This window comes from Lissotriton helveticus, chromosome 4_1 (genome assembly GCF_964261635.1).
Source record: "Lissotriton helveticus chromosome 4_1, aLisHel1.1, whole genome shotgun sequence".
NCBI classification, from domain to species: domain Eukaryota; kingdom Metazoa; phylum Chordata; class Amphibia; order Caudata; family Salamandridae; genus Lissotriton; species Lissotriton helveticus.
Genome location: NC_136063.1, coordinates 899,250,879 through 899,264,352, shown reverse-complemented (window position 1 = coordinate 899,264,352; position 13,474 = coordinate 899,250,879). Strand labels below are relative to the sequence as shown.

At 44.4% G+C, this 13,474-nt stretch overlaps 1 protein-coding gene across 2 annotated transcripts in view; it reads right to left on the bottom strand.

The window, feature by feature from the left end:
* NETO1 (neuropilin and tolloid like 1) overlaps positions 1-13,474 on the bottom strand; it is a 770,367-nt gene that overhangs the window by 69,217 nt on the left and 687,676 nt on the right. For both annotated transcript variants that reach the window (XM_078687516.1, XM_078687517.1), the window contains exon 8: positions 168-281. In XM_078687516.1, coding sequence (XP_078543642.1) covers positions 168-281 — 114 coding nt within the window. The remainder of the gene's footprint in view (positions 1-167; positions 282-13,474) is intronic.

Here is a 13,474-nt window from a genome sequence, read left to right as displayed (position 1 = left end):
AAGAAACTATCAACCCCGCCTTTGAAATAAATAAACACCAGGAAATAAGAGAAAGAAAAAACACACAGATTAAGCACGTACTAAAATGTAATTTAAATAAACCCACTTACTTTTAATATCCACCCAGACTATGATAATTATATTACATGTTCGCCTAAATATATTACCTTTGCAGTGGTTTTCATCCCAAGGATACACGCAGTTCTGGACTCCATTACAGACCAATGTATTATTAATGCACATATTACTATGGCAGAAAAATGTATTGGCTTCACAGGGGGCTGCAAACGGAAAAAAAAGAATGGAATGGTTATTATGAAAATATTCAACACTTAACAGCAGCGAGACATGCAAATCATTGAGGGATAGAGGAAAATGTATTTATTTTCATTAGTAATGTGCTGCTTGGGTTTCTGGAACAGTTTTCCCCGCGCTCGCCATTTTTTTGAATAAGTGTCATACAGCAAGGGATTGATTGTTTAATGAGCAGTGGGGGCAGTGCATGGTTATAGTAAGATTCCAGAGAGCGCATCTAAATAGCCTCTTTTTATCACCAACGTGTCATGCTATAATAATATGAAGGAAAGCAATATTGGAGGGCAATTCTCAGAGCAATTACTTTAAATTATTAATGATGGGAAGGATAACTAAAGTTAAAAAAACGCAGCCTTTTTACGGTGCGGTAAGGAGAAAGGTAAATATATATATATATATATATATATATATATATATATATATATATATATATATATATATTTTTTTTTTCTTTTTTTATATATATATATATATATATATATATATATACGCTGTGTGTAGCGTGCACAACCCCGAGGCCCCCCAGCCTGGCAGACTTCACACATAAGGACTCAGCTCTTGACAGTTGTGGATTTTCTACAAGGCTGTAAATCCCCAGAGGCTCGTTATACAATGCAAGTTCCTCAATGGAGCTCGAATCCCTGTTTAGTTTCAATAATTCATATTTTGGGGATATCTGCACATATCTATTTCATTACATACAGAAAGCACGGGTTATTTCCAGTCCTATTTGCAGGGTCATGCGATCAGAAGCAGTAGTACCATATTTCCCAACCAGAAACCTGTGTTACTGTTAGCAAAGTAAATATCACAGAAGGAATCACATATTCATTAAAATGAAGAAACAGCAGTAGTAAATGTGCTCAAATCTGGTGATGTCGGCATTCTGGCATTTAGGGTGAATAAAGGCCTTTTTCCTTGACTGTTATTAGACATCCTCGCCAGGCGAGGAGTTTGCGTTTTATTTGCCCGTGCATTGGCGTCATTGTTCGATTCACTTTCTGATAGGTGATTCGAAGTGTCATTTTATTTGACCTTAATTAGCTACATTTATTAACCTGCACTATAATTCAACAATCGATGCATTCATTTTTCTCTTTAGATGTGCATGGATTTACACATTTGTTCTAATTTTCAAATACACCAATCATAGATTTCCCTTTGTCTTTTTACTGGCCAAACTTCCTTATTAATAGGCACTGCAGACGGGTATGTGCAATTTCTTTTTTTGCCCAGTTGGAGTGTGAGATATTGAATTGTTGGTTGAGGGGATGGTGAGTCCTTCTCAGGCAACAGGCACAATCCCTGTCAGTGAGAACAACAAAAAGTCACTAAATTAACCAGCGCTTAAGCCTGTGATAGCCTGGCACATAAGCAGTCAGGCTTAGCTTAGAGGTAATGTGTAAAGTATTTATGCAGCACACAAACAGTAATAAAGTGAAAGCACAACATAAGAAAAAGCCCACAACAATTTAGAACAAATGAGTAAAATTGAAAAAATTGTTCGCTACCAAAATGACAAAAATTCAATCAGTAGAACCAGAGTTATGAATTTTGAAACTTTAAATTAGAAAATAGTGCCTAAAAGAAACAAGCATTTACAATGCAATGGTTTCGCCTTTGTTAAAGTTTGAGCTTTTGGTATTGCTTTTGACAAATGGTCTTTTCTAACTTCTTTGAATTATGTGTAAAACGTTGATGTGTTTTACTTTACACAGAAAAGTATGAAAAAACACAAAATCGTTTACCTGAGTCAGGGCAAGGGAGTTACACGCCAAGATAACCCCTGCTCACCCTCTAGGTAACGTGGCGCGAGCAGCAAGGCTAAACTTGGAGGCGATGTGAGTTAAGTATTTGCGCACGCACCCCAGCAACAACACCCATGGCCCACCACAAAGGAAACTCCACACAAGGTTATATATAAAAATAGCCTTTGTATTACACCAAAAACACATTAGATAAAAACACACATTTTACAATGTGCCAACAGGCACGGGCGGAATTTACAGGGGATATGTACAAGACAGGGCCACATGGACCACTGTCAGGAATCAGCACTTTTAGAACTTGGAATATAAAATTACTGTAGCACAAAATAGAACATTAAGCACACAACCAGTAACTACTGGTAACGGTTAAGTACCACCTACGCAATCCTAACCACCTTAGAAACAGGTCACGCAGGGAACCAGGACCTCACTAGCACCACCTGTACTAGCAAGAACAACCACCTAAGTATCACAATACCTGTAGGGGTATAAGCACATAACACATGATGCAGAACATACATTCAGAGGTGTAAGGAACAAGGCACATAATAATAATAATAATAATAATAATAAGACATTTGTAAAGCGCATGGCTGCACAAAACTGTGTATCCCCGCGCTTACTACTAACAAAAAACTTTCAGAGGGAAGGAGACGGAAAGGAAATCATAACATAAATTTATTGCGGGAAGAGGTGAGTATTTAAAACACATTCAGAGGTGCAGCAAAAGAACAATTGCGCCAAACTCACGTAAGTCACCACCTGTGATTGTCCCTAGGCCCTCTGGCCTCGTTGGGGCTAGGACGCCCTGTGTCCCAGTGTCAGGGGCCTAAACGTGGCAGCTGCCCACGAAGTGCTGGGCAGTTGTAGACAATGGTGGGGACAACGTTGGAGCCTTCCAGGCTCTGCACAAACCAACTGGCTGTCCTCCCAAAAGCCTCGCTGGACTCTAAAACAAATCTGGCACCTCGAGCCTCTCTCAGGGCTCTAAATACATAATGCCCCCTGAGCCCCTCTGGGCCCTACAAACAACTGTAGTGTTGGAGTCCCCTCCGGACTCTGAGTAAACAGAGGGGGTGGTGGAGTCCCTCTCGGGGAACTCGTGGACCAATAATGCTACCTGAACCTCTCAGGGCTCAACAACAAATGCCCCCAGGATTTTGGTGGAGTCCCTCTCGGGGGACTCGATTTAAAATACTGCCCCCGGGAGCCTTGGTAGGCTCTTCCACACAAATGCCACCTTCGTTGGAGTCCCTCGCTGGGGACTCTAAATAACAAATAACAAAAAGGTGCCCAGAGCCTTGGAGCCTCGTGGGCTCTGCACCACTGAGGAAAGGGCCCCCCTGGGAGATCGCACTACGGGGGGGGTCGGGGCGGACACCGGCAATGTGTCCCCCCTGCAGTCACCGGATTGCTGTGCTGCGGCGGCTCTCCTCTCGGCAGCACAGGACTCTGCTTCTCAATGCTGGTTACCACGGGGCTCTCCCTCACTCCTGGGAGCCCCGTGGAAGGCGCCGGCTTCAGGACTCTTCTTCATTCCTTCTCTCCCCTCTGCCTGTGGTGGCGGGACTTCCGGCCAGGTCGCGCCGTGATCGTTGCGGGCAGCGCGGCGGCCCGTTTTAGGCAGGCAGGCGGGGACTGACTTCAACCGAGGGGTTGGCTCCCTCGAGTTGACCAAATAAATGGGCAATGCCGGGTAGGCACCGGCCAAAGGGGACGCAGAGTCGGCCAAAAATGCGGCAATGCGGCGTGGGCAGCCGCTTGAGTAAAAATAAAGCGCTCTGAGCGCTATGGCAATTTTAGCGCTCCGAGGCGCTTGAAGGCTAAGTACAGCGCTTCCCAGGCACTATAAGGAAAGGTACAGCGCTCCCAAGACATTAAGAGCGAAAACGTCAAAATACGTAAACATACACGAAAAAAAAAAATAGCACCCACCCACCGCCGCGATGATGATCAGAAAAGGGTGGAGAGGGAAGAAATCGCGGGAACGCCCACGAATCTGGTCCGGCCATGACGAACAGATCTCTGTTCCAATGGCTAGCCTCCCAAGCCACATAGTATTCTCGCTTTCACTTAGGCGAAACCTAAAAATAACCACTGCCTGCGCGCGGAGGGCCGCCTTTGTTCTGAGCCGTCGCTTTGTGTGGCACATTCCTCTGAGAGGAGAGGTCCCACCCCGGGCTCAGGCAGGAATGACAGAAAACAAGTTTGCTCATCCTCTGAGAGAACATGTCTGAGGCGCTGCTCGTGTGAACCAGGGACAGGATTACCAGGCAACTGCGTCACCGCCTGCGCAGCGAGCCCAGATTTGCATTTCTAGCACCCCACACTTGCAATGCAGGACGTTCATTTTCGAAGCACTCTGACTACAACTCCCAGAATGCAATAGATGCTTCCATATGCGTTCAGGAGTCAGAACAACGTATCCTCAGCTGAATCAGTCGTTCAGACCCAGCGTTAGAGAAGGTGCTGTACTGGCCTTTCACACGACAAGCAACAGTAAAGTGAAAGGCTTCTTGCGGCTTTGAATAACAAGTGTTTTAAATTCACAGCGATAGCCTAGATAGAATAAACGCCTCAGCCAGGCCTGCTGGGATTCGAGCTACAGTGTGACCAGTGTGTTAGAAACACGGGTTTCTGCAACATGTGCGCAGCCCACTGAGCTAACTTAATGGCGTGTGCTCCCAGGGAACCCCTGTTTCAACCAATTCCCATAAGCGCCTTTTATTTATGTTGTAATAGCACAGAGCATGCAACTATCTTTCTTTCTTTCCCATTTTCCCTCTGTCTCTCTCCCCATCGCAACATCTCACTCGTGGAGAAGCATCATTGCTGTGTGAGGGTCGGAATTCTTGCACAGTCCCTGCCTATGCTGCATCCGTTGGCCAATCCCTAGGACACGGAGTATTCATGTATGTAGTGTGCGCAGGTTAAGGTTTCTTCCAGAGCCGGCACCACAGGCAGCGTCTGTGCTCAACACCAGAGCTGCGTTCAGAGTCAGGCACAACTCGCAGCCCTCGAGACATAATGCATAAGCCTGTAAGCGCCCGGCACATTTGCAGCACTGAAAATAGAGCAATAAATATCCCTTCGGTTTGTGGAATAAACGGCGTCGAAAACCTCCCTCCCTCGCCATGTGCCGGTCCCGGTTTTAAGCACGCGCCTCTTTGCTAGGGGTTTAGACATTATTGTACATAATGCGGGTTTTGATATTGCATCATTCTATCTTACAGCGACAATATCAGGTGGCACGGTAACCTGGCACATGGCCCTACTTATTAACGACCCTGGAAGTTTAAACGGAAGAGCGACCTTGTCTCTCTTCCTCGCGTGTGCTGTTTGTAGATCACACCCAGCAGGTGCAAAACCCACTCAGCTATTATAGCAAACGGCGCTGCACCGCGTCTCCTTCTAGCAGGCCTGCTGAGAAGCGCGAGTACTGTTCGACTGAGTATGCCTGAACCCTTCTGAGAAGCAAGAGTGCGGTTAGACTGAGTATGCGTGAACCCTGCTGAGAAAAGCTAGTAAGACACTGTTTCCTATGCATATGTCCTGATGAGAAGCGCAGTTACTACCTTTGTAAAAGCACAGCAGCCCTGCTGAAAAGTATCAGTACCAGAGAATAAAATGAATCAGTCTTGAGAAGAGCCATTACTTTCTAGTTTAATGCACAGCAGGCATGCAGTAACACAGTGGTATTGCCAATTTAAAGGTACAGAAGCCCCGCCGAGAAGTGCCAGTACTATAACATTAGATGAACAGTCATGCAAAGTGCCATCATTTTCAGGTAAAAAGTATATGAGCGTTGCTACGTACTGCCAGTACAGACCCAAAGCCTCAGTATACTAGCCCCAAGAAGTACATGTAATGCCTAACTTAAAGTGTAGCATCCAAGATGAGTAGTAGTGAAACTGTGCCTTTATAAGTACAAGCCTTTCAGAGCAGTTCCGTTACTGCCCCGTCAGAAATAGAGCAGCCTTGGTGAAGTGCTCGTATTATATCGAGAAATGGCAAACTCTCCCATTAAAAGCAAGCAGCCACGCTGAGAAAATCTAGCACCTGTCCGACTGATGGGTGTAATATCCCGGGTGAGAAATGCCAGAACTGTCCAATTTAAAATACGGCAATTTCAGCGCTCCGAGGCGCTTGAAGGCAAAGTACAGCGCTTCCCAGGCGCTATAAGGAAAGGTACAGCGCTCCCAAGACATTAAGAGCGAAAACGTCAAAATACGTAAACATACACGAAAAAAAAAATACCACACACCCACCGCCGCGATGACGATCAGAAAAGGGTGGAGAGGGAAGAAATCGCGGGAACGCCCACGAATCTGGCTCCGAGAGGAGAGGTCCCACCCCAGGCTCAGGCAGGAATGACAGAAAACAAGTTTGCTCATCCTCTGAGAGAACATGTCTGAGGCGCTGCTCCTGTGAACCAGGAACAGGATTACCAGGCAACTGTGTCACCGCCTGCGCAGCGAGCCCAGATTTGCATTTCTAGCACCCCACACTTGCAATGCAGAACGTTCATTTTCAAAGCACTCTGACTACAACTCCCAGAATGCAATAGATGTTTCCATATGCGTTCAGGAGTCAGAACAACGTATCCTCAGCTGAATCAGTCGTTCAGACCCAGCGTTAGAGAAGGTGCTGTACTGGCCTTTCACACGACACACAACAGTAAAGTGAAGGGCTTCTTGCGGCTTTGAATAACAATTTTCTAAATTCACAGCGATAGCCTAGATAGAATAAACGCCTCAGCCAGGCCTGCTGGGATTCGAGCTACAGTGTGACCAGTGTGTTAGAAACACGGGTTTCTGCAACATGTGCGCAGCCCACTGAGCTAACTTAATGGCGTGTGCTCCCAGGGAACCCCTGTTTCAACCAATTCCCATAAGCGCCTTTTATTTATGTTGTAACAGCACAGAGCATGCAACTATCTTTCTTTCTTCCCTATTTTCCCTCTGTCTCTCTCCCCATCGCAACATCTCACTCGTGGAGAAGCATCATTGCTGTGTGAGGGTCGGAATTCTTGCACAGTCCCTGCCTATGCTGCATACGTTGGCCAATCCCTAGGACACGGAGTATTCATGTATGTAGTGTGCGCAGGTTAAGGTTTCTTCCAGAGCCGGCATCGCAGGCAGCGTCTGTGCTCAACACCAGAGCTGCGTTCAGAGTCAGGCACAACTCGCAGCCCTCGAGACATAATGCATAAGCCTGTAAGCGCCCGGCACGTTTGCAGCACTGAAAATACAGCAATAAATATCCCTTCGGTTTGTGGAATAAACGGCGTCGAAAACCTCCCTCCCTCGCCCTGTGCCGGTCCCGGTTTTAAGCACGCGCCTCTTTGCTAGGGGTTTAGACATTATTGTACATAATGCGGGTTTTGATATTGCGAAAAAAAATAGCACACACCCACCGCCGCGATGACGATCGGAAAGGGGTGGAGAGGGAAAAAATCGCGGGAACGCCCACGAATCTGGTCCGGCCATGACGGACAGATCTCTGTTCCAATGGCTAGCCTCCATTTATGGATCTAGCCAATGGAACAGAGGGCGTATTCCAAAGCCACATATTATTCTCATTATTTTTCACCTGCGTGAAAAAGCTGCGCAGTGCGCAGCTTTCACTTAGGCGAAACCTAAAAAGTGCCAGGCGCAGACATCTAGACACATGAGACAGGGGCAAGGTTCAAAGTTACGGCCAACCGAGATGGAACGCAGTTCAAATACAAGAAGCATTTTGGCCTGGTCTCAGTTTACCTGAGGACTTAGAAGAAATTTCAAGGAAAAATGTCTGAGAAAGTAAAGTTCAGAGGGGCAATGCGGCTGTCAGTGTCCAAGGTGGAGGCGTTATCGTCAAGCTACTGTAGACAAAGTTGTGATGAAAATTTCAATTTTCAGAATTAGTCTCTTTATTGAAAGACAAAAATCTACCATAACACGAAGCTGCAGCCTGCAACCGACGAGCTCTGCAGAAGGCCAGACATCCCTTCTGCAAGGTACCTCTGAACAGGATGAAGCTGCGAAAAGATGAGGATGGAGCTGCAGCACAATTGCGCTGATCGGCGATCCAACTTGCAAGCAGGTAGGTTCTAAGCTTCTATTGTTTTTTCAGAACACTTTTTAGGCAAAACATTTGTAAATCCCTAGTTTTGGTTTTGGACTATCTGGGCAACTTTAGCACTGCTTCCAAGGGTTAATAGCGCAAGGGGGGACTTGGAGTGTTATGCACTGACTCAGCCTGGGTCCAGGTGTGAGTAGAAGATGGTTGGAGCCTTTTCTGTCCCTAAGGCTTTAATCAAAGACCCAGCCCACTAGCCCTTGAAGTCCCTCTGAAAGTCCTGTGTTCAAGGTGGAGAGAAGGTCTCAAAATGCCCGGCAGACTTCTGAGGGCACAGGCAGGCTTCAGACACCTTCTTGATGCAGCAAGTCAAGCTTTTGAAGTACGCAGCAGGCTATAGCATCAGGCAGTCCTCTGAGAGTCCTTCCACAGGTCCAAAAAGTTAACTGAAGATTGAGTCTGAAGGTCTTTTTTTTATACCTGGCACCCACTTTAAAGTGTAGGAAAAGTCTGGAAGCTTTTCCCCACAGAAGTGTCTGGAATGTCCTGCCTTCCTGTCCTGGCTCTAGCCTTGCTAGAGGCACAAAAGACTAGAATTAAGTTTCACAGCTCCACCCCTACCCTGTCTGTGAAAGACAATTCAGGCACACCTAGTCTCTCTATTGTGTGGCTGTCCAGGATTAATATACAAAGGCCAACTGCCACTCACATCTAGTCATGTGACCCCAGAACAGACTACAGGCACCAACAAGGTAGGACCCAAACACAGCAACATTCTAACAGTGACATTTTCAGAACTGTAGTTTATAATCTGATTGTACAGTTAAATAGGATTTTAAATTGCATTTCCTCAGGCACCAAACATTACTTTATACTTATTCCCAATCAACGTTAGCACTTAATAAATGTAAGAAGGTGACTCAATGTTGTCCTAGTAGAGAGCTAGGCCTCACAGAACTGAAAAACGAATTTGTGAGATTTTCACTACCAGGATGTATAAGCATATAACTGCATGTCCAACTTTTTAATTATAATGCACCCTGTCTTATGGGCTGTTTAGGGCCTACCTTATAGGTGACCTATATGTATTAAAAGGGGAGTTTTAGGCTTGGAAAAGGGGGTTCTTTGCCAAATTGATTTGGCAGTTTAAAAATGCTGGCATGCTGCAACTGCAGAACTGAGGCTTGTTAAAGGGCTACATAAGTGGGTGGCACAATAAGTACTTCAGGTCCACTAGTAGCATTTATTTACAGGCCCTGTGTATCGGATGTATAAGTAAATAAAATATGCCAATCATGTGTAAACCAAGACGGCCGGCTAAACATTCATGCGCACTTATCGAGTGCCCACCACTCCTCTCTCCTGCTCTGAGAGCAGAGCAGCCCCGCCCGCAAAGCTGCAGCAGCAGTAAAAAATACAATGATAATAACAATTTATTATCATTTTATTTTTCCTTTATTCACTCAGCTGAAAAGATGAAAAGCAGTGGGGCTATGTTCATCCGCCTTAGCAGAGGAGCCGCCACTAGAATATTTGAATCAACAGCAGGGCATCCCGTTTCCCAAATCAACGTAAGATCACCAACACAAGCTGTAGGTGGCAAAAGTGGGGAAAGCAGACCTGCGTGATGGCTTCTGTGTTAGTAGATATCTTCAATGTTTGCTGATTCAAATATTACAAGTTATTGACTTGGCCTCTTCTTTGAATTGGCTCTTGCTTCCTTGCTCTTGCTTCCTTTCAAATTGTTTTGTTCCGACAATGACACTCAAATTACTACTGGCCCATTACCATTCTAACGGAATAAAATGAAAATAGCTGGTGAGAGTTGTTCGCTGATAGTGGTTAATGAGTCGACCTAACATCGATTCATGTCATCAATTTGAGTTTAATTCAAAATCTGATGAATCAAAGTAAATCTTCAGGTTCGAAATCAGTTTCACGAACTCGCTCGTAAAAGATCGCTGGGTTGATAATTATCTGCTAAAACAGGAGCCGTTGTACATGTCGTCATCCGAGCTGCTAGTGCCCTGGGGTTCATGCGAAGAAACAGCTGCATAAATGAGTCACCGCAATAGGTTGCATTTGTGGGCAAAAATGGCTTCCGCTGTGACTTCTATTCACTTTCTTCCGGGGCATGACTCCCCAAGGAGAGTAAATTACCAAAACCTGTTAAACATTACTGATCAGGTGGTGAGACACAGGGGACAATGGTGGGGCGAGAAGGACTTTCCAGAATTGAATTAACTATAAAGCATACTTACATACCAGGACGACATGCCCTGTTCTCATTCTATTTCACCTCATAATTATGCGACTGTATACATTTACCAAAGCCTGCATCTTTCAGACGAGGTTCGCTTTCTATAGGGTAAATTGAAAGTCCCCATGACTGTCCTCCCCTCCCTTCCCCCCCAAAAAGTGTAGGGTCTCCTACAACCCTGGATCATGTTTGTATGTGAGCGTGTTTGTGTTTATATTTTAGTTTTGCCTTACAGACGAATGTTCGTGCCACTAGGTGGCAGGATAGGACCAGAAGAATTCAAAACTACGGCCAATGCTGCATATTCGCTACGGCTACTTGATGTGTCCTTACTGCCTGTCTCAGAAGCATTCGTAAAACAATAAAATGCGTCACTCACTTGTTTGTCGGTTCTATAACGCTCCCACTTGCAGGATCATTGAAGATTTGTTGTTTTGCAGTATGTTTAGAGCACAGTAAACATATACAACACATCTTTCTTACACCGCTGTTATAAATGATTGGTGTTACATACCGTTGGGCAATAAAATGAAAATTAGGTAGGTACGTATACAGTTCTGCTGTCTTTGCATTCGGCCTTAGTCATCATAACCCTAAAGCAGCACAAGGAGTCCAGGATAAAGTGTCCTTATGACGTGCACCGAGTTCACTAGGTAATTGGCAATGTGATTAGAAATTCTAGGGTGCAACCTCTCTATATCCAGGGAATAAATTAAGAAAACCAGAAAACCATCTACTGGATTTCGGAAGTTACTATAATGTTACATTGGCCTTTAGTAACGCATAAAAAAAGATTCTCCTGTCAAGTCATCTTCATACACTGCTTTCTATACATTAAACCAAAACATTAGCAATTAAACACGTGCATGGATTTGTGATCACCTTATCAGTAAAGGGGAGAACGTTTGCAATTGTGTGGCAACAATAGATCCCTTTCTCCCCCCTATGGAAAGTGCACAAGGAGATTTACTGAATGAATCTCAGGGCTCCATTTCCACTGACGGGTTATGCTAACGAAAAAACGGGCACATATCTACGTCACACCTGTTGTAGTCAATGGACGGTGGAGCACAAGCTGCGTACTGTGACTAGGTTGCAATCGCCGTGGTTGCCCTGGTAATGGGGGATCAGTGCTGGATGTCTTTGTCAGCCGTGGCCGCTAGTGGGAGTACCGGACGGGTGGTGACGTGGGGAGGGGGAGGGGGAGGGGCAGGGTGGGGGGTAGTAATGTATGGATTACGGACTTTAACAGGTAAGTAAACATGAAAATAAATAAAACGAATTTCGTTGTGCGCACTGCTTCGCATTTTGTGATGCAGTGCAAGCAACGAAATTCGTTTTTATTAATTTTTTTGTTTACTTACCTGTTAAAGTCCGTAATCCATACATTACTACCCCCCACCCTGCCCCTCCCCCTCCCCCTCCCCACATCACCGCCCGTCCGGTACTCCCACAACCGGCCGCGGCTGGTCTTTGTCATAAAGACTAACCAGTCTTTACATGAGCCTCTGCATGTTGTTACCTGTTCTCCATTTTGTTTAACAACATCAGGTTAAGCATGCTTGGGGGGGGGGGGGAGTCACGTACACCCTTTGCTTAAAGGTTATGCAAAAAATATGATATAGCATGTGAGAGGTGATGGCAACATCTATAACTACAGATTTTTTTAAGCTAACAAGCTTCTCTAATAACCCAATGCTGTCTGCAAAAGATAGTATCTACTACATAGATCTTTCTCCAGTTGGAAACTTTCTGGAGAACCAAAAAAGTTGTGCGAAACATAATGAACAGAAGTTAACTGTCAGCCACACGCAGAGTTGCTCTTGAATACAAATATTTATAACGTTTTAAATACCTCTACACACCTATGGTGCTTTAGCTGCCCATGTATTTTGTAAAATCTTAGAACCATTACCTGGACCTAGGCTGTACAAAATTAGGTACACAATTAATACAGTACTTACCTGCCACTATGTAAACTATAAAACAAACTAACACACTCATTGGATAACGTCATGAGTGATGTCATCAATTGATGACATCAATGGAGTCAGTTGAGATCTCATCACTGATGTCATAAATGTTGCCATAGAACGTGTCACAAGAGATGCCATATGTGGGGACATAAGCACTGCATGATGGGGCCCAAGTTATATTAGCATAGCTATTACTGGTGAATGTCTGTGTTTTAGTTTAAAAGGGTTATGTTATCATTGACAAATTCACCTAAATATAACAGTACATTCACCCTTTGTGTTTTTTCAGTGAAGATAGATAGATAGATAGATGGGTAGGCAGGTAGATAGGTAGGTAGGTAGATATGTAGATAGATAGATAGATAGATAGATAGATAGATTTGTTTTTAAATATCATCCAGTCCCAATGACTTTTCCCTTGCTTTTTATTTATCCAGCATATCCAGCCCATCTCAGATATGGATGGTTTATAATTTTATATAATGGTTCTCCAGCTTATTCCCTCTGTCGTGTAGAAAATTAAGTTTCTCATGAATCAACGCTTTTACTTCTCCTTTCTAACCATCCATTCATTCATTTTACAGAGGAAATTGAGCAACTCAGCTGCACTCAAACGTAAAAGACGCAAGCAGCCTATCCAAAACAAACACTAACTGCCTGAAATACATTCACCCCCGTAGTTACAAGTTATATGCGAATTTTACACAGTGATTATGCTTCGTCTACAGAGATAATGAGCAATTACTTAAGCAATTATGTACTATTTTGTGAACAGTCTAACAAATGGCTCACAGACAAAGCAATTCGCATAGCTGTGGAAGAAGCGCATTTAATTGAAAGCAGCGTCCATATTTTGGTTTTACTTTAAGGAAAAACGTGTTACTTTTTTTTAAACAAATGTAGTCCTTTTTACGGCTGCCAACAACTGTACGCAAGTACTTTGGTTCATTGCAGATCAGAAACGGAATACTTTTTTCTTGAATCTGTTCCATTTTATTCAGAAAATAACAAGCAATCATGCGAGGCTGCCTTTATTCTGGACCCTTCCTTCACATTTCACCTGCTTTTTTCACAGTCAAATTGTTGTTTTGGCA